The sequence below is a fragment of the Pan troglodytes genome, chromosome 19 (assembly GCF_028858775.2).
Source record: "Pan troglodytes isolate AG18354 chromosome 19, NHGRI_mPanTro3-v2.0_pri, whole genome shotgun sequence".
Classification (NCBI taxonomy): domain Eukaryota; kingdom Metazoa; phylum Chordata; class Mammalia; order Primates; family Hominidae; genus Pan; species Pan troglodytes.
The window spans coordinates 81,222,076-81,240,531 of NC_072417.2; the positions used below are offsets into that span (position 1 = coordinate 81,222,076).

General features: G+C 43.6%; 2 protein-coding genes and 1 pseudogene across 24 annotated transcripts in view; 2 read left to right on the top strand and 1 right to left on the bottom strand.

Annotated features, from left to right (window-relative positions):
• Positions 1–14,376, top strand: part of AMZ2 (archaelysin family metallopeptidase 2) — a 51,046-nt gene extending 36,670 nt beyond the window's left edge. For 2 of the 22 annotated variants that reach the window (XM_016932814.4, XM_024350569.3), the window contains 6 exons: positions 7,476–7,758; positions 8,082–8,255; positions 8,338–8,466; positions 11,703–11,866; positions 12,996–13,172; positions 14,110–14,376. In XM_016932814.4, the coding sequence (XP_016788303.1) occupies positions 7,476–7,758; positions 8,082–8,255; positions 8,338–8,466; positions 11,703–11,866; positions 12,996–13,172; positions 14,110–14,265 (1,083 nt within the window). In that variant the 3' untranslated portion in view covers positions 14,266–14,376. Of the gene's footprint in view, positions 1–3,017; positions 3,105–3,931; positions 5,219–5,278; positions 6,384–7,475; positions 7,769–8,081; positions 8,256–8,337; positions 8,467–11,702; positions 11,867–12,995; positions 13,173–14,109 lie in introns of those variants that run through there. The other 20 variants (XM_063799238.1, XM_054670631.1, XM_063799230.1 and 17 more) reach the window with 19 other exon arrangements.
• A 129-nt stretch (positions 14,377–14,505) lies between these two features.
• The window catches only part of ARSG (arylsulfatase G), a 187,640-nt gene continuing 183,689 nt past the window's right edge, over positions 14,506–18,456 (top strand). For both annotated transcript variants that reach the window (XM_024350567.3, XM_511646.9), the window contains exon 1: positions 14,506–16,712. The gene's annotated coding sequence lies outside the window, so the exon portion shown is untranslated. The remainder of the gene's footprint in view (positions 16,713–18,456) is intronic.
• Positions 15,343–15,418, bottom strand: LOC112206216 (small nucleolar RNA U3; annotated as a pseudogene).

Here is an 18,456-nt window from a genome sequence, read left to right on the forward strand (position 1 = left end):
CCCTCTCTGCAAAAAAACACAAAACATTAGCCAGGTGTGATGGTGCATACCTGTAATCCAAGCTACCTGGGAGACTGAGGTGGGAGGATCACCTGATCCCAAGAGGTCCAGGCTGCAGTGAGCCGTGATCACACTACTGTACTCCAGCCTGGGTGAAAGAGTGAGGCCCTGTCTCAAAAAAAAAAAAAAAAAAAAAAATGACAATGTGTAAACATTTCTGTGTCACACTTTATTTCCCCTTAGCATTTCTGTAGGTCACTATTGTCTTTGAGAAATGATTTTTTTTTTTTGAGACAATCTTGCTTTGTCGCCCAAGCTGGAGTGTAGTGGTGGGACCACAGCTCACTGCAACCTCCGTCTCCCGGGTTCAAGCAATTCTCCTGCCTCAGCCTCCTAAGTAGCTGGAACTACAAGCATGTGCCACCATGCCTGGCCAATTGTTGTATATTTAGTAGAGATGAGGTTTCACCATGTTGGCCAGGCTGGTCTCGAACTCCTGACCTCAGGTAATCAGCCTGCCTTGGCCTCCCAAAGTGCTGGGATTACAGCCATGAGCCACTGTGCCCAGCTGAGAAATGATTTTAAATAGATGCTTAGTATTCTAACATATGAACATACACGTAATTTATGGTCTATGATTAATAATTTATGCTTTTCCAGTCTCCAATAGCTGGATACTTTGATTGTTTCTAATTTTCATAATTATAAATAATATTTTGGTGACTATCCTTAACCATAAGTCTGTGAGATCTCTTATTGGGTCAATGGGTATGAACATTTTAAAAGCTATTAATACTCCATGTCAGGTTGTTCACCAGAAAGATTCGACCTGTTTATACACCGTTCTGCCAGGACAATCTACCATCATTGGACATTATCATCAAAGACAACTTTTTAGTAACCATGTTAATATATCACACATTCAAAAAAAGATCAAGGTTGGGGGGAAATTCGTAAAATGGAATGCAAACAAAAATAAATGAACCTAACTATATTTCATGTTAATAACAATACTACAGTGAAGGGCAGAATTGGGAGGGGGAAGAACTAACCCAGGTAGGTAACTGGGTTTTAATATATATCTTCTGGCTATAAAGAACCTTAAATAAATACTAATTGGTAGAATTGTTTTCCTGCAGTGCTATGGATTAGGAATTCTGAAATTATTTTTAGTACATATTCTAGTACAGAGCAAATAAATTGTGAATAACAGGAGCCAGGTTTCTCTCTACTGATGAAGGACATCATACATATGGAAAAATGGAAGGCTAGAATGAATGAACTCTGTGGTGTCAGGCTGGACTGGAATTGGAAATGTCAGTATGGACTCATGTTTTAGTTGTACTGTGGCTACTTATGAAACTGTGCTTGATTTTTGGGAATACACTCTGAGATATTTTGGAGTGCAGGGCATCATGTCTACAATTTACTTTTTTTTGGAGACAGTCTTGCTCTGTTGCCCAGGCTGGAGTGCAGTGATGTCATCTCAGCTCACTGCAACCTCCGCCTCCTGGGTTCAAGCAATTCTCCTGCCTCAGCCTCCCAAGTAGCTGGGATTACAGGCATGCAACACCATGACCCACTAATTTTTGTATATTTAGTAGAGACGGGGTTTCACCGTTTTGGCCTGGCTGGTCTCAAACTCCTGACCTCAAGTGATCAACCCACCTCAGCCTCCCAAAGTGCTGGGATTACAGGCATGAGCCACCTCGTCCAGCCTGTAATTTACTCTCAAATGGTTCAGGAAAACAATGTATATTTTCATATAGAGACAGAGATAAAGACACAAAAAGGATGAGAATGATAAAGAAATGAGGTAAAATGTTAAGTACTGGGGAATCTGGGTGAAGAGAATGTAGGGATTCTTTATACTATTTTTGCCACTTTTCTTTTAGCTAGAAATTATTTCAAAACAAACAGTTTGGCCAAATTAGCAGGTAAGAAAAATTTATTAGAGTGTTTTTTATTTTATTTCATTCATGTGTTCAGTAAAGTTGAACATATGGATGCTAATGGACCATTCGGGTTATATGGTTCATATTTTTTGCTCATTTTTATGTCATGGTGTTTATCTTTTCTGTGCTGATTTGTAAAAGCTATTTTAAAATCCTTCATCTGCCATATATGTTACATTTCTTTCCTGCTTTCTGCCACCTTCCAATTTGTTACCAACTTTCTTCTCCAACCTTGGGCCACTGGCATATACACTCATTTTAAATATCAGAACTTGTAGTGCTCTTTGAAATGCAGACAGCCTATGGTTCATTCTGCAACTGCATATTAGTTAACAGGCAAAAATCCCTTAGTAAGAGAAAGTGTCTTTTCCTTCTAATGTAAAAAAAAAAAAAAAAACCTAACCCCCCCGAAGCACTAAGGAGTTTATTTGTTTATTTTTTTGAACAGGGTCTCACTCTGTTGCCCAGGCTGAAGTGCTGTGAATCACAGCTGACTGCAGCCTCGATCTCCCAGGCTCAACCCATCCTCCCACCTCTGCCTCCCAAGTAGCTGAGACTACAGGCATGTGTCACTACACCTGGCTTTTTTTTTTTCTTTTTTCTTTTTTTTTAGAGATGGGGTCTCCCTATGTTGACCAGGCTGGTCTGGAAGTCCTAGGCTCAAGTGATTCTCCTTTCTCCTGTCTCAGCCTCCCAAAGTGCTGGGATCATAGGCATGAGACACCATGCCTGGTCAGTTATTTAAGAAAATAAATATTAGACCATGCAGAAATAATGCTATCCTAAAATTTGTGAGCAAGTACAAAGTTCATGATTTAGAAATTTAAACAGTTTAAACGCAAAATGAAGTTCTTTTTAATGAATACCAAAAAACTGACTGAAAATCTAGTGAATACCTTTTATGCTTCAGACACCTCGTATAGAGAGTCTTTACCCTCAAGCATCTCGCAGTTGAGTAAGGGTGACATGTAAGAAATAGGTTGCAATCATTGTGACAAGGACAACTGCAGTATTATTATGTACACACAAGGCAATGAACAGGCAGAAGTAAAGTTTTGTCATGAGGCAGGATGAGGCTATAGAAGAGGTGACAACTAAGCTAAAGAAGCCACTCAGGATGTCAGAAGACAGCCGTTCAGTCAAAAACAGGCACAGTATCCAAAGGAACTCATTTGATCCCTAAAATTCTGTTAAGATGTGCTGTAGGTGGGGCGCGGTGGCTCACGCCTGTAATCCCTGCACTTTGGGAGGCCGAAGTAGGTGGATCACCTGAGGTCAGGAGTTCAAGACCAGCCTGGCCAACATGGTGAAACCCCGTCTCTACTAAAAATACAAAAATTGGCTAACATGACGAAACCCTGTCTCTACTAAAAATACAAAAAAAAAAAAAAAAAAAAATTAGCCGGGCGTGGTGGCGGGTGCCTGTAGTCCCAGCTACTTGGGAGGCTGAGGCAGGAGAATGGCGTGAACCCAGGAGGCGGAGCTTGCAGTGAGCCGAGATAGCGCTACTGCACTCCAGCCTGGGCGACAGAGCGAGACTCTCTCTCAAAAAAAAAAAAAAAATTAGCCGGGCGTGGTGGCGCGTGCCTGTAGTCCCAGCTACTCTGTAGACTGAGGCACGAGAATCGCTTGAACCCAGGAAGCAGAAGTTGCAGTGAGCCGAGATCGCACCACTGCACTCCAGCCTGGGCGACAGAGCGAGACTTCGTGTCAAGTAATAATAATAAAAAAAGATGTGCTGTAATTGTCTCCGTTTTACAAAAGAGGTCAAGTAGTTGGCACAGGTCCCACGCTAGTGAGGGTTTTGGGATTCAAGCACAGACCACCTTCGCCCCTGTGCTACACCACCTCAGGCTGTCGGGAGATAGGCGCCCAGTCAAAAGGCACATGGAAGAAAGCCCACGACTTCTCAAGCATTGAAGCAGGAGTGGCGCATCGGTATTCTCAACTTCAAACTTTGAGAACAGTCATGGTAGGAATGCATTTTATTCACGAATGGGTTCAGGTGAGGGTGGATATGGGCACTGGGTTCAAAGGACAAATTTGAAGAATTCATGATCCAGGAGAGTGAACAAATAAGGAAGGGCTAAAGAGATCCTCGAAGTTGAAAGGTTCAGAGTTAATGTCCTCTAAGGAGAGCCAACAAGGGGTTACAAGTGCGGAAGTCATCAAGAAAATGTGCCTGTCTTTCCTTGAGACTGGGAAGGAGAATTAGGATGAGGAAAATCCAGAGGATGGTAAAATAGCTTGACTTCAAAATAACAGGCCGGGCGCAGTGGCTCACGCCTGTAATTCCAGCACTGTGGGAGACCGGGGGGCGGGGGGTGGATCACCTGAGCGCAGGAGTTCGAGACCAGCCTGGGTAACAGGGTGAAAACCCGTATTTAAAAAAAACCGGGCGCGGTGGCCCACGCCTGTAATCCCAGCACTTTGGGAGGCCAAGGCGGGCGGATCACTTGAGGTCAGGAGTTCGAGACCAGCCTGGCCAACATGGTGAAACCCCATCTCTACTAAAAATAACAAAAATTAGCCGGACGTGATGGCGGGCACCTGTAGTTCCAGCTACTGGGGAGGCTGAGGCGGGAAAATCGCTTGAACCCAGGAGGCAAAGGTTGCACTGAGCCCAGACTGTCCCACTGCACTCCAGCCTGGGCAACAGAGCAAGACTCCGTCTCCCCCCCCCCCCCCCAAAAAAAAAAAGGCAAGAAAAAGAAAGAGAATGGCGAGGCCCAGAGAGACCGAAAGTCCCACCAGAGGGTACACAGCTAGCTCAGCCCTAATGCCGGCCCCGCGGTGCCTTTCCGAGCTCACGGCCTCCCCTCGGCATCCGGGTTTCGGCCTCGGAGCGCCAGGGACGCCACGAGGACGCGCCCCACACTTGCGCTTCTGGGTTCCAGCCCCCGCGGCCCCCAACAAATAAAGAAGGGAAAGTGCTGAGGGTGACGGCCCCGGGGAGCGCTGCGGCTCTACGTCAACCTGCGGCGGCCGCCGACTCATTTGGGGCCACGCTGGTTGCATTCGTCACGCCGGGGATGCCTCTCAAACCCGCGGCCTGCCGAGGACGTTCCCACACGGGAGACCCCAGCGACGCGGGCGCATCTGTAGCTCTCGAGAACCGGGCCGCGGAGCCCCCGCGAGGGCAGGCGGGGAATCGGCGACTGCGGGGGCGGACAGCTGGGGCTTGTAATCCCCTCGCTACCCTCTATTCTGGAAGAGGCGGGTCGCGGTCGCTGAACTCCAGCTCTGCGCCTGCCCAGGCGGCCGTACGCTCAGGGGCGTGGCATGGGCGGGTCGTGAGTTGGGCGGGGCCCACAGGGCGTGCGCGACGCAGCGGCGCGGCGCGTGGCGTAAGGGGCGTGGCGCCAGTGGGCGTGGCGTGGCGTAGTGCGAAGGGACGGGGTGCGCACGCGCCTGAGGGCTGCCGCGGGTGGGTGGTATCGAGGCCTGTCGGGTCAGGGCGGTTCGCGGGTGCTGTCAGAGCTGGGCCGGGGACCCTAGGCAGGGTAGCCGGGTCGTAGAGGCGGGGGCCGGTCGCGGTCGGTGGAGCGGGATGAGGATGTAGGAGGGGCGGACGTGGCGGAAGCTGCGGGGTCCGCGCCTCTAGGGAGCCAGGGAGGCCTTTCCCGAGGCTCCTGGGGAAGAAGAGGCGAAGCGAGAGTCCCTGGGGAACCCCCACTCCACTCCCAGCCGGAGATTGGGTTGTGTCTGCGTGGACCAGAGCCCACAGTGCGAGTTGCTATAGGCAACCAGCCAGGGTGGCCAGCTCCTCCCCGTTTGCCCGTGATGTTCTGGTTTTGGGACCAAAGCATCCTAGGCCTCCAGCCCACTGCAGTGACCGAATTCTGCGCGCCCTGCCCATCTTCTCCCGCAGCTTCCCTAGATTAGGCTTGGGAGGCAAGAGGAGGCCTCCTGACCTTTCACACTGCCTTTTTAATATTAAGATGAAGGCACACTCCACAACTTTCTTCCAGCCAGGCCCAGACATGTCCGTCCTTGTAAGTTAAAAGCTTCCATGGGAGCCTTCCTTCCTAATCAAGGTAGGTAGACTACAGGAAGGTACATCTTGTTTTATATTTTGTCCTGTAGAAGTCAGATTTCAGCCCAGTTGTGTAGGAGTGAGGATGAGCCTATGCTCATATCAGAGCTTTGAGTACAGAGACATTTGGTCTGGAATTTTAGCCAGCCTCTTCAACCCCAGAATTTATAGGTTCAATCAGAACAGACATTAGCTTAAGTTTTCCCATCAATCGTCTATCATTAAACTGGCAAAATCTAGATAATTAGAAAATATGACAAAGATGATCCAGACAGAGATGTTCAACTTTTTCCTTAATTCAAAAAGCCTCGTGGTGGAACATCGGACCCATTCAAGAGGAAGGATGAAAGCTCTATATAGGAGCACGATGTGAATGGAAGAAACCTGTCATTGTGAGGCTGGCTTTTGATTAGTCATCTGATGTCTTCCCTAATGTGACATGACTTTGAGGCCATAAACTTCAGTGGCTAAGCTGTAGTTTCTCAGCCTGCAGTTAAATTGCAGAAATGATAGGGCTTACGTTAGTTTTGTTTTTATTTGATGTTGAAGATCTTTGAGTCACATTAGAAACGATGAGTATTTTTCATGTGGCACTAATGAGTTAATTCATATTATTATTTTTTGAGACAGAGTCTCTATTGCCCAGGCTGGACTGCAGTGGCACGATCATGGCCCACTGCAGCCTCGACCTCCTGGGCTCAGATGATCCTCCCATCTTAGCCTGCCAAGTAGCTGGGACTACAAGTGCACATCACCACATCCGGCTAATTTTTTTGTAGTTATGGGGTTTTGCCATGATGTCGAAGCTGATTTCAGACTCCTAGGCTCAAGTAATCCTTCTGCCTTGGCCTCCCAAAGTGCTGGGATTATAAGCGTGAGCCACTGTGCCAGGCCAATATTATTCCCCAAAAGAAGGAAGTTGGGTGTGAGGTCCTGCTCCTGTGGTCACCGTGAGGTTTTTTTTTGTTTTGGACTCTTGCCCAGGCTGGAGTGCAGTGGCACAGTCATGGCTCACTGCAGCCTCAAGCTCCTGGGCTCAAGTGATCCTCCTGTCTCAGCCTCCCTGGTAGCTAGGACCACAGATGTGCACAACTATGCCCAGGGAATTTTTAAATTTTTTGTAGAGACAGGGTCTCACCATGTTGCCTGAGCTGCTCTCAAACTCCTGGCCTCAAGCAATCCTCCTATCCCAAAGTGCTGAAATTACAGGCATGAGCCACCACACCTGGCCACCACTAGTTTTTGCAATGGGAGCAGGTTCCATATGAGATGGAGGAATGGATTTCATGATTATCTTTTTAATTTCTTAGATCCCCAAGAAATTGATTGGACATGAGGAAACCACTCTAAGTGTGACCACTCTAAAGCATTAGCAATCAGTCATTTCACTCTAGGGAGAAATCAGAGCTGAAATATAGAGGATAGGTAAAGTCCCCAATGTAGATATGTATTTTTATATTTGATTACTTGCTTTTTTTTGTTAGATGCAAATAATACGGCACTCCGAACAGACACTAAAAACAGCTCTCATCTCAAAGAACCCAGTGCTTGTATCACAGTATGAGAAATTAGATGCTGGGGAACAACGTTTAATGAATGAAGCCTTCCAGCCAGCCAGTGATCTCTTTGGACCCATTACCTTGCATTCTCCATCAGATTGGATCACCTCCCACCCTGAGGCTCCCCAAGACTTTGAACAGTTCTTCAGTGATCCTTACAGAAAGACACCCTCTCCAAACAAACGCAGCATTTATATACAGTCCATTGGTAAATACCGGTAATGTGCTGGTTTTGGTTCAGTTTTGCAGTGGCGCTCTTGTCAGGAATAGTCCAGGCTATGGGTCTGATTCAGATGGGCCGTTTTAGGATCGTTTTTGACATTCATTGCGGCGGTACAAGTTTTGTAGCCAAACTGACTTAAAAGATAACATTTTGTTTCTTTTTGTTTCATAGCAACACCAATGAATGATAAAGGTTATTGAAAATTTAGAGTTGGTTTTGTTTCTAATTTGAATCTTCTTACTCATAGACTGGGTAAACACTGAATAATCATCTTAAAGTCTGTTTTTAAATGTTCTTCCATATTGTAGGCTCTCTAGGAAACACCAGAATTATCAGTGAAGAATATATTAAATGGCTCACGGGCTACTGTAAAGCATATTTCTATGGCTTGAGAGTAAAACTCCTAGAACCAGTTCCTGTTTCTGTAACAAGATGTTCCTTTAGAGTCAATGAGAACACACACAACCTACAAATTCATGCAGGTGAATTACACAACTTTGCAATTCGAACTGAGTATATGTATATAATATACACTCATACATTTATGTATTTCTTTTTAAATAGGGGACATCCTGAAGTTCTTGAAAAAGAAGAAACCTGAAGATGCCTTCTGTGTTGTGGGAATAACAATGATTGATCTTTACCCAAGAGACTCGTGGAATTTTGTCTTTGGACAGGCCTCTTTGACAGATGGTATTCCGTTTTTGGCATTGTTGTTAGAAGCTTCTTCAGCTTGAGAATATTTGAAGATGTTAGAAGAGGGAAAAAATTCCAACCAAGAATCATATTGATATTTAAAACTGTATAGTATTTTCAGTTGAGACATTATGCCATAATGGGAAGTGTGCTGTTGGTAGATTGTGATAATCTAGGTTCTGGTTGGCCACTCACTACCTACAGGACCTTAAAGGTAACAATACCCACATCATGGAGTCATTTGGAGATAATTTACATAAAAGTGCCTGTACATAAAAAGTGTGGATAAGCCTGGACAACATAGACCACATGTCTACAAAAAAATAAAAATTTAAGAAACTAAATTAGCTGGGCATGGTGGCACATACCTGTAGTCCTAGCTACGCAGGAGGCTGAGGTGAGAGGATTGCTTGAGCCCAGGAGGTTGAGGCTGCAGTGAGCCATGATCGAGCCACTGCACTCTAGCCTGGGCAATAAAGTGAGACCGTGTCTCAAAAAAAAATGTATATATAGGCCTGGCATATATATAGGCATTCAGCATAACGGCTAGTAAATGTCAGTAATTCAGTAGCAAGGTGAATTAAACCAATTACAGTTTGAGCTATCAATGGATGTGAAAATCTTGCTAATTGTTTTTCCATTCTTTTCATAGTCATCTTGCACAGTTAGAATAGCCATAGACTAAGTGTATGCTTCTTTCTCATCATACGACATTTGTTTTTTAATTTAAAGAGTCAAAACGTCCATCTTTGATTTGAGATATGTAATAAACCTTGACTCATTAGGAACTCTGCATGGTAATATTAGGGATGGGAAAGGTTCTGGAAACCGGTCATATTTTTAACCTTTTTTTTTTTTTGTCATCTCTCTACTTCTCCCCTCCCTTTAATTATTGTTCTTATTTCTCTAACTTCATCCCTAAGAATCCAACACAGACTTGAAAGGGAAAAGGCCCCCTAAGGGGAGTGGTTCATTAGTGTTCTGGGGATGGGGAGTAAGTACAGGGACTATCCTGAGAGTTTATGGTCTGTCTGGATGTTACATTAGCCTTAGGATTTGTGTGGGGTGGTAAGCTTTTTGGGACAAATGTTTCTACTAGAGGTGGGGGCTGTAGGGCTATAGAGCCTCTTCCCACTTACTCGTTTATTCTTTATTCTCCATTTATGTGAGGTTTCTTGTGGCCCCCATGGCCCTACCAACATGCACTCTTGGAGACGTGGGTCACTACTTTCTTACTGATTTTGGTGGTGTGAGGTAGCTTTTTATCATAAGTTTTCTCTTTTATTATTAACCTGATAGAGATGGAAACATTGAAAAATAATTCTATCTACCTTTTATTTTTCTTTTGAGACAGAGTCTCCCTCTGTCACCCAGCCTGGAGTGCAGTGGTGTGATCATGGCTCACTGCAACCTCAGCCTCCTGGGCTGAAGGGATCATCCTGCCTCAGCCTCCCGAGTAGCTGGGACCACAGGACCACCACACCCGGCTATTTTATTTTATTTTATTTTTGGCAAGACGGGATTTTTTTTGGCCAGATGGGATCTCCCTGTGTTGCTCAAGCTCATCTTGAAGTCCTGGGCTCAAGTGATCCTCCCACCTCAGCCTCCCAAAGTGCTTTGATTACAGGTGTGAGTCATCACACCCAGCTAAAAAAATAATTTTCAAACCATATGTTCGTTTATCTAGATATTGCTAGCTAATTTATCTTATGTATTTGAGGAGGTCAGGAAACATTTCCCCAAACTGTATTTACTTTAATTCTTTTTTTGGTAAGTTTCTTAAATATTACATGACATGAAAGATTTACATAGGAAAGTAGCAGGATTAGACAGTGACAATATCTTAACACAGTGGTCTTGTTTTCTCCAAGTTTACAAAGATTGATATTTTTAAAGTGAGACGCATTGACTACGAAAAAAAATAATCTATTTGTAGGATTATTGGAAGAAGGAAATGTCCTTGCTGAAAGTAGTGAAATATGCTCACACTTGATTGGCCAGAGGGGGTTACTTGTGATACAGGAATAGATTTAGTGTGCTCTTAATTTCCAGAATGCTATCTTTCCTTAATTTTCGAATATCAGTCTACATTTTCTGGGTAAAGGGAGGTGAGGAAGTTTGTTTTTGAATCAAATTAGATTGGACAAATCTACTATGGGTTTATTACTTTAAAAACTGAACGAGAGACATAAATAAAAGTGATCATGTAAACAAGTCGAATTATGAAGCAGTACCCTGTAGGGTGAGTTATGTAGCAAACCGTGTTCTCTGTGCTTGCAGAGATGGTTGATATAACTCTAAATGTAACACAGGAAGTCAGTTACAAGGGTATTTATTCTGGTCACCAGACACTAGTGACAGAATAGAGTTGAGCTGTTCTTTAAAAAGGGGGTAGGGGTGGGGAAGGGGACGAGGTTATTCTGTCTAAAGCCGTGGTTTAAAGCATGGGCTTCAAGACATCAGGGGCAGTTGTCCTCAGTCAGTGCTGCGTGAGGGAAGGCCAGCAACCCCTCCAGACACACGTGTAACAGATCTGCTTAGTGTGTCCTTAAATAGTGAAATCATGACTTCCTATTGTTCATGTGATTTTTTTTTTTTTTTTTGAGACCAAGTATCACTCTGTCGTCAGGCTGGAGTGCAATGGTGCGATCTTGGCTCACTGCAACTCTGCCTCATGGGGTCAAGCCATTCTCCCGCCTCAGCCTCCCTAGTAGCTGGGATTACAGGCACCTACCATCATGCCTGGCTAATTTTTGTAGAGACAGGGTTTCGCCACGTTAGCCAGGCTGGTCTTGAACTTCTGACATCAGGTGATCCACCTGCCTCGGCCTCCCAAAGTCCTAGGATTACAATCGTGAGCCACCACGCCCAACCCATGTGGTTATTTTTTATGATTCCTTTTTGAGTACTTGATTTGGAGTACTTGCTACTTTCAGAAAAAGACTTCTTTTGTGGGAAAAGACTCTCTGAAACTTCAGTTTCTCAAGCATTTGACCTCAAGTCCATTAAGTTTTACAAGGCAAGGCAAAGTGGATAGCAGCAAAAGATTTTGATAGGGAAATCTGGGGCAAAAGTCTTCCTTTTTGGTGGCAAACCATAAGTGTATCAGATGGTGTGGACACAGTGACACAGAGATGCACTCACTGGCCAGATGGGCCAGCAGTCTCTTCTTTCTTTGGTCTTTCTTCAGGGACCTTACTCTCATTCTGTCACTGTTTGTCCTTTTTTTGTAGGTGTGGGGATATTCAGCTTTGCCAGGTATGGCAGTGATTTTTATAGCATGCACTATAAAGGCAAAGTGAAGAAGCTCAAGAAAACATCTTCAAGTGACTATTCAATTTTCGACAACTATTATATTCCAGAAATAACTAGTGTTTTACTACTTCGATCCTGTAAGGTAAGTTATTACAAAAATCTGACAGGACAGTTCTTTAAAAGAGATCTTAGTTCCGTAAACTGTATATTGTCAGTCCGTAAGGGAATATTATAAATGAGTTTGTATCATTTGTATAATTTTGGTGCATAGTGCTTGACTGAAATGATCAGTAAAACAATTTAAATGGATACCTTCGTATTGAAATTTACAATATCAGTGCCAGTTTTTCTGTACTACTAGTTACAGCCTTGGCTGTACCCATGTGCTATTAGTGTAATTCTGAATTCTGGTGTGAGTGGGTAACCTACTTTTTCAAGCTACTGTGGTCATTGGGCAAAGCTGCTTTCCCCAGGCCTTTGGAGAACCTCTGCTCTGGCCTCTCTGGGAGCCTGGGCCTTCCTGCCCTGGGCTCCAGGTTACCCTTGACTGTAGTTGTCCTGGCAGTTCCTGATATCCCCAACTCGGTTTTGTGGAAAGCCTATTTCCCCTTTCTCCATAGCCAGAGAGATGGGCTTTTCCTTCAGCTAGAGAAATTCTGCTTTTACCTGTACTATTTGTTGGGGTTTGACAGCTACACCTCTGCGAGCTACATTCTCACAGTGTGTTTCATGGGCCCCCTGTGTCATTGCCACCTGATGTTCTCATTAGCATGCAGATCAAGCCCCCTTTCTCCCAGACCTACTGAAATCAGCATCTCTAGGGGAAGAGCCCCAGAATCAGAATTACAACAAGTACCCTAGTGTAGATCAAGGGTTCTCAGCCAGGGGTGATTTTGCCATCCAGGGAATATTAGCAACGTCTGGAGACATTTTTGATTTTCACAATCAGGGAGGGAGTTCTGTTGGCATCTAGTGGGTAGAGCCAGGGATGCTGCAAAGCATCGCACAATGCACAGGACAGCCTCCCACAACCTGGTATTATCAGTCCAACATGTCAGCAATGTTGAGGTTGAGGAAGTCTATAGCAAGAAAGGCAGTAAGACATTTGGGGAAATGAGGGATTAAGTCTTTGAAGGTCTGGACAGGGTGAAGTTTTGGTGGTAATGGTAAGGCAGTTGCTTCCTATGTTTCTTGGAAAAGCAAGAAAAAGAAGAGACGTGTAGCCTAATGTGATGGTGGTCTTATAAAGCCTCAACATGATTGTCTTGCAGACTTTAACCCATGAGATCGGACACATATTTGGACTGCGACACTGCCAGTGGCTTGCATGCCTCATGCAAGGCTCCAACCACTTGGAAGAAGCTGACCGGCGCCCTCTAAACCTTTGCCCTATCTGTTTGCGCAAGTTGCAGTGTGCTATTGGCTTCAGCACTGTAGAAAGATACAAAGTAAGTTGGGGGGTGGACAGTCTAAAGAGGGGGAAGTGGTTATCTGAGTAGCAAACTCATGTTTCTATTATATCCTTCTCTGGAGTTGTAATTTATCAGAGGAAATTAGTGTAAAGATAAGCAGGAAGCTGCGGTTTAAAAATGTGAAGAAATGCTCTTCTTAAAAACTTCAGCTTGCCTTTGAGTGATTTATGCTTACAGTTCAATGAGAAATAGTGGAAGAAGTTTCTTTGCTTCTCTTCCATTTAGGGCAAGAGAGCTTGACTTTGCAGAACAGAATAAATATTGATATGTGTGGCAGAGTTCATTTTTTAAACCCTATAAGTGTGTGGACAGGATTTACCTTTCCAAATATGGGACAGAGGTATGATGTTCATTAGGAGGAAAAAAATGATTTTCTTTAAAAAGGAAGAAGGAAAGTACCTAATCTCAGTATGTGTGTGTGTGTGCCCACACTTGCCCACAAACATCAATATACATTCATGTGTCTACTCATGGGTATGACTGCATTCAGGTGACTGCACAGAAATGTCTACACACGTGTTTTCACATACATATGTCTACCCATGCCTGTGTGGACACTTATATATGTATATACGTACATGTCAAATTAATATAATGCCTTGTGGAATATTTAGCAAGTTGAGAAAAAATAATATCCTATTATGCTAGTAACAAAGTGTAAGAATGAGTGTATTTCTTTTTCATCTTTTTTCAGTGCGTACTTTTGACATCATTTGTAATTCTATGTATATTTGGTACGTGCCATTTCACTCAGTATATCATTAGCATTATTTCATATTCACACCATCATTATCAAATGCAGCATCTTCATGGGGTAATATGTCACCCTATGATCTAGAAGCCAATGCTTCTCTCTTGCCTGATGGTATTTTGCTGTGGTTTGTTGAAATGCGCATCTTTCATGTTTTTCCAGGCACTGGTGAGGTGGATTGATGATGAATCTTCTGACACACCTGGAGCAACTCCAGAACACAGTCGCGAGGATAATGGGAATTTACCGAAACCCGTGGAAGCCTTTAAGGAATGGAAAGAGTGGATAATAAAATGCCTCACTGTTCTCCAAAAATAAGGACCTTCAAATAGGAGTGATTGAAATAAATAACTACTTGCATGTTATGCTTTCATTTGGGTGGAATACTTCATTGGAATAAACTACTGATCTTGTGCTGTGTCAAAGTAACAGACTAGAACCTTCTTTCAAGTACCTGAATTGAAATGAAACTCATTTTGAATAATACAAAACTCTAGAAACTCTTTATCTTCTCATCTTACTGGCCTGGTCTGTGGCAGCAAGCACATTATTTCCATTCCCCAAATATGTTTGGGTCTCCCAAGAAAGCTGGGACTGGCGGTAACGAGCAAGTAAATAACTTGAAAAAGAACCGTTCAATGCCCCAAGGAACCAACCAACATAATTTCCAGGGGGTGATTTTGTTTTTAGAAGAGCTGCTCCCCTCTGTTAGGCCCAGCCAAGTCACATTTTTGGACGTCCGTGGGCTCTGATCACCACAGCCCTCCTTTTCCGAGAGCCTACCTTACTCTCTCAAGTGCATTACCTTGTTTTTTCTCTTGCTGGTTGTCACCTTATCCCTGAAAGAATGAACAGCTTGTATCAGTTTTTAGCAGCTTAAAATATGACCTATCAGGAATATTTGCAAGTGAAAATAACAATGGTCCTTACACTACCACAACATTTGGTGGTGGGAGTTCCGTTGCAGGTCTCAGCTATAACATAGTCATTTATGAGGGATCTTACAAATAGTGTGTAATGGTATTTATATTTGTGAGTGTTGCACTTTTTCCATAGATTTAGAGCGGCTTTCAGGTTTATTTCAGTAATAATGTCCTTCTCACATTACATTGTGAAGTGTTTACTTGAGTCAGGGAGAGAGTTTAACGGGGTTATCTGTTGGGGTGCCATGAATGCTGATGATGGCCTGCAGAGTGTGAACATCAGCCCCATTGCTACAGGGGTGGACAGGTGGAAAACCTCAGACTTGACAAACCACCTCTGCTAGATGTGTCTTGGGAATCTAGAAATTACAGTGAATATTTTATGGAATATCAGTGAGCAGACAGCATTTCCCACTTTCCTATCTTACCTTGAGGGTAAGACTTAAAGGTATATATGTATTTGTAATTTGAAACCTGGATTCTTCATTGTTTGATGTATGCAGTATGATGTAACAAACTATAGAAATGATCCCTGAAAGTATAGTCTTTGATGTATGGAGTATGATGTAAGGCACATTTTATATCTGAGTCAGTGGTTTCCCTTGGAGTCATTCTACTTGATTGAACCCATTTAAGTCATTTTAGAAAATGGTGGTTTGCTATTAAAATTAATTGGAGAGAATACTTGGTCATTCTATTAGGAAAAAGAGACTGATGGAGCATGGTGTTTTATGGATTCTGTTACAGGGCTTATTCCTCCTTGAATAATGTATTTAAAAAATTATTGTCCATTCGATTACATTTTTTTTATTTTCCTACAAGGCAAGCTCCGTTTTAGTCCTGTAGGTCAGCCTTTGTCACAAACTCTTTTGAACTAAGATTTGCCTAGTTGAATAAATAAGGTCCATTTGTGTCTACACTGCACTATGAGACCAGGAGAAAAATCATCTAAGAAGTCATTCACTCTTGCTAAAAATTGAACTAAACATAAATTTTATATGATTCATTTGTTCAGCAATCATAAGTGCTGTGTATAACTATATATTTTTGGATAATTTCTTAGGGTTCAGCTTAAAAATATAATTTGCTTACTGCAACTAAATTTTATCTACTATGGTTAAATCTTTGTGGTTTTAAAAGATAATTTTCACTAAATCACGCAGATTTTGCTCTGCAAATGCTGGCTGAACAAAGTATTGAGCTAATAAAGAGAATTAATAATTTTCTACTATCTAAATACTCTTAAAAATCAGTGAATTTGGAATGTTTTTCATTTATGTCATAGATCCTGATCCTGGGCACCTGTGGAGTTAGTATCTCTCCGGTCAAGAGATTTTTCAGGCCTCAGACTTCTAATGGTGAGGGTTAAGTAGAAGAATTTGGCGAGGATTACCCGTCGGTTCTTGTCCAGCTTGCTTTTTGAAACACACATTCCCCTGATATGAATAATTTACATTTCAAGCCCTACGAGGGACAGAGGGCCGCGTTGCTCCCTCTTGGGAGCAGCAGTGCTAAAATCAAAGCAGGCAGCTGCGGGACCGCTATAGCCGGCCCTGCGCTCGGGCCCTTCCCGGGCAGGAAACGCGTCGCTATCCCCGGCTGCGCCCAGGCCGGCGGGCCCAGCAGCTGCGAACCGCCGGCGCACCACCTGTTTCCGCGCCCGGGGACTTCCCCGGCAGGGCTCAGAAGTGTGGGGTCGGTCGCTTGGCTTCCCCTGGCGTCAGCGACCCAGGGTAACCTCCTCCACTGCTGCGTGCCGTGCAGGCCTGCCTGTGTGAGAGCCACGTGTGCCGCGCTCTGGGCACAGCCTTGGAAAGTCAGGACCGCGACGGCAGCAGAGCAGTGAGTGGAATTAATTCTCAAGTAGAGCATTTAAAAAGTGCTTCATTGAAGAGTTTGAATCTCAGTCACTTTGTAGATTCTGATATCTAGAGTGGCACCGTCCAACAAAAATATAATACAAGCCACCTATGTAAGCTTAATGTTTCTAGTAGTCGTATTAGCAAATGCATAAAGAAGCAGGTGGAGTTAATTTTAATAGTATAGTCTGTTTAATCCAATGCATCCAAAATATTGTTTCAATCAATATCAATGCTGAATGTTTTATGTCCTTTTTTTGTACCATCTTCAAATTCCCGTGTGTTTGTTACACTTGCAGTACATCTTACTTCCAACTGGCCACATTTTCAAGTGTTCAACAGCCCCATGTGGCTTGTGTCTATTGTATTGGACAGTGCAGCTCTAGACCAGTACCCAACTCTAGTGTACCTGGAAAAATGTACCCGTGATATTGAGTTACTAGGAGAGGAAGGCTTATTTCAGGAAAAGGTCATGTAAATCTTCTGTCAGTACAGCCAGTGCTGACATTCAAGCTGAAAGGGTGTATGTAGACACCCTTTAACGTCTACATTAAAGGCCTCTGGCTTTGGTATTAACTTGTTTCTTTAAAAGCTTGATACTGTTCTCTGTTGCAGCTTGTTTTTTACCCTCCCCTCTTCATTTTCAAGGGCCTGATAGTGTCTTCAAATGCATTTCCATTTTTGGAAAGCAGAGTCGTAAAGCATTAATAATGTGGAGATTATTTAGTCCATTTCATGCATGAGGACACAAGCCTGCAGCAGCCGAGTAAACTTGCTTGTTGTTTAACGAATGGCAAAAATGGGATGAGATCCCAAGTCTCCCTAATGTTGAGTTATTTGTTGTTTTCACTGTGCTGCATGACCTCATTGAAGTAAAATATCACCAACCAGAACCTAACCATTTTTCCCCCAGATTGTTTACAAGGGATTATACACGATTAAACTGTCAATTTCTTTTCTGTTCAAGTAGAGTCATCTGGGGTTGCTCAAAGTTGGAGAAATCAGTCTATATACTTCTGCCTTAGTACCAAAAAAAGAGAGGTGCAATATTTATTTATTTTTGAAATAGGGTCTTGCTCTGTTGCCCAGGCTGGAGTGCAGTGGCATGATCACGACTCACTGGAGCCTCCACCTCCCGTGGTCAAGTGGTCCTCCCACCTCAGCCTCCCAAGTAGCTGGGATAACAGGTGTGCACCACCATGCCCGGTGTATTTTTTTTATTTTTATTTTTTAGAGATGGGGTTTTTTCCACATTGTCCAGGCTGGTCTGGATTCCTGAGCTCAAGCAATCTGCCTGCCTTGGCCTCCCAAAGTGCTGGGATTACTGATGTGAGCCACCATGCCCGGCCAAGAGTTGCAATATTTAGTAAAGCTCTTGTGACTAGTTGAGGCATTAAAAGAAAGCATTATGGAAAGAAAAAGTCTACTGGAAAATAGTTGAAACAAAATCTATTGGGGCAGTATGTTCAAACCCACAGACCTCCATACTTAACCCAGTATTGATTTCATCCCACTGTTTTCTTTAGTGTCTGCTCATGGATCAGTTTTTCCTTCTTTACAACTGACCCACCCATATAGTACACTACTGCTGGGCACTCTGAGACCCATCCATCCTCAGATGCTGAGCCGGTGGGTTCTCAGCACAGTGCTTTCAGTGTCCTGTGGTTATCCAGCTGTTTCATAGCAGCACAGACTCTCTTGAACTGTAACTGTCAATAGATAACATT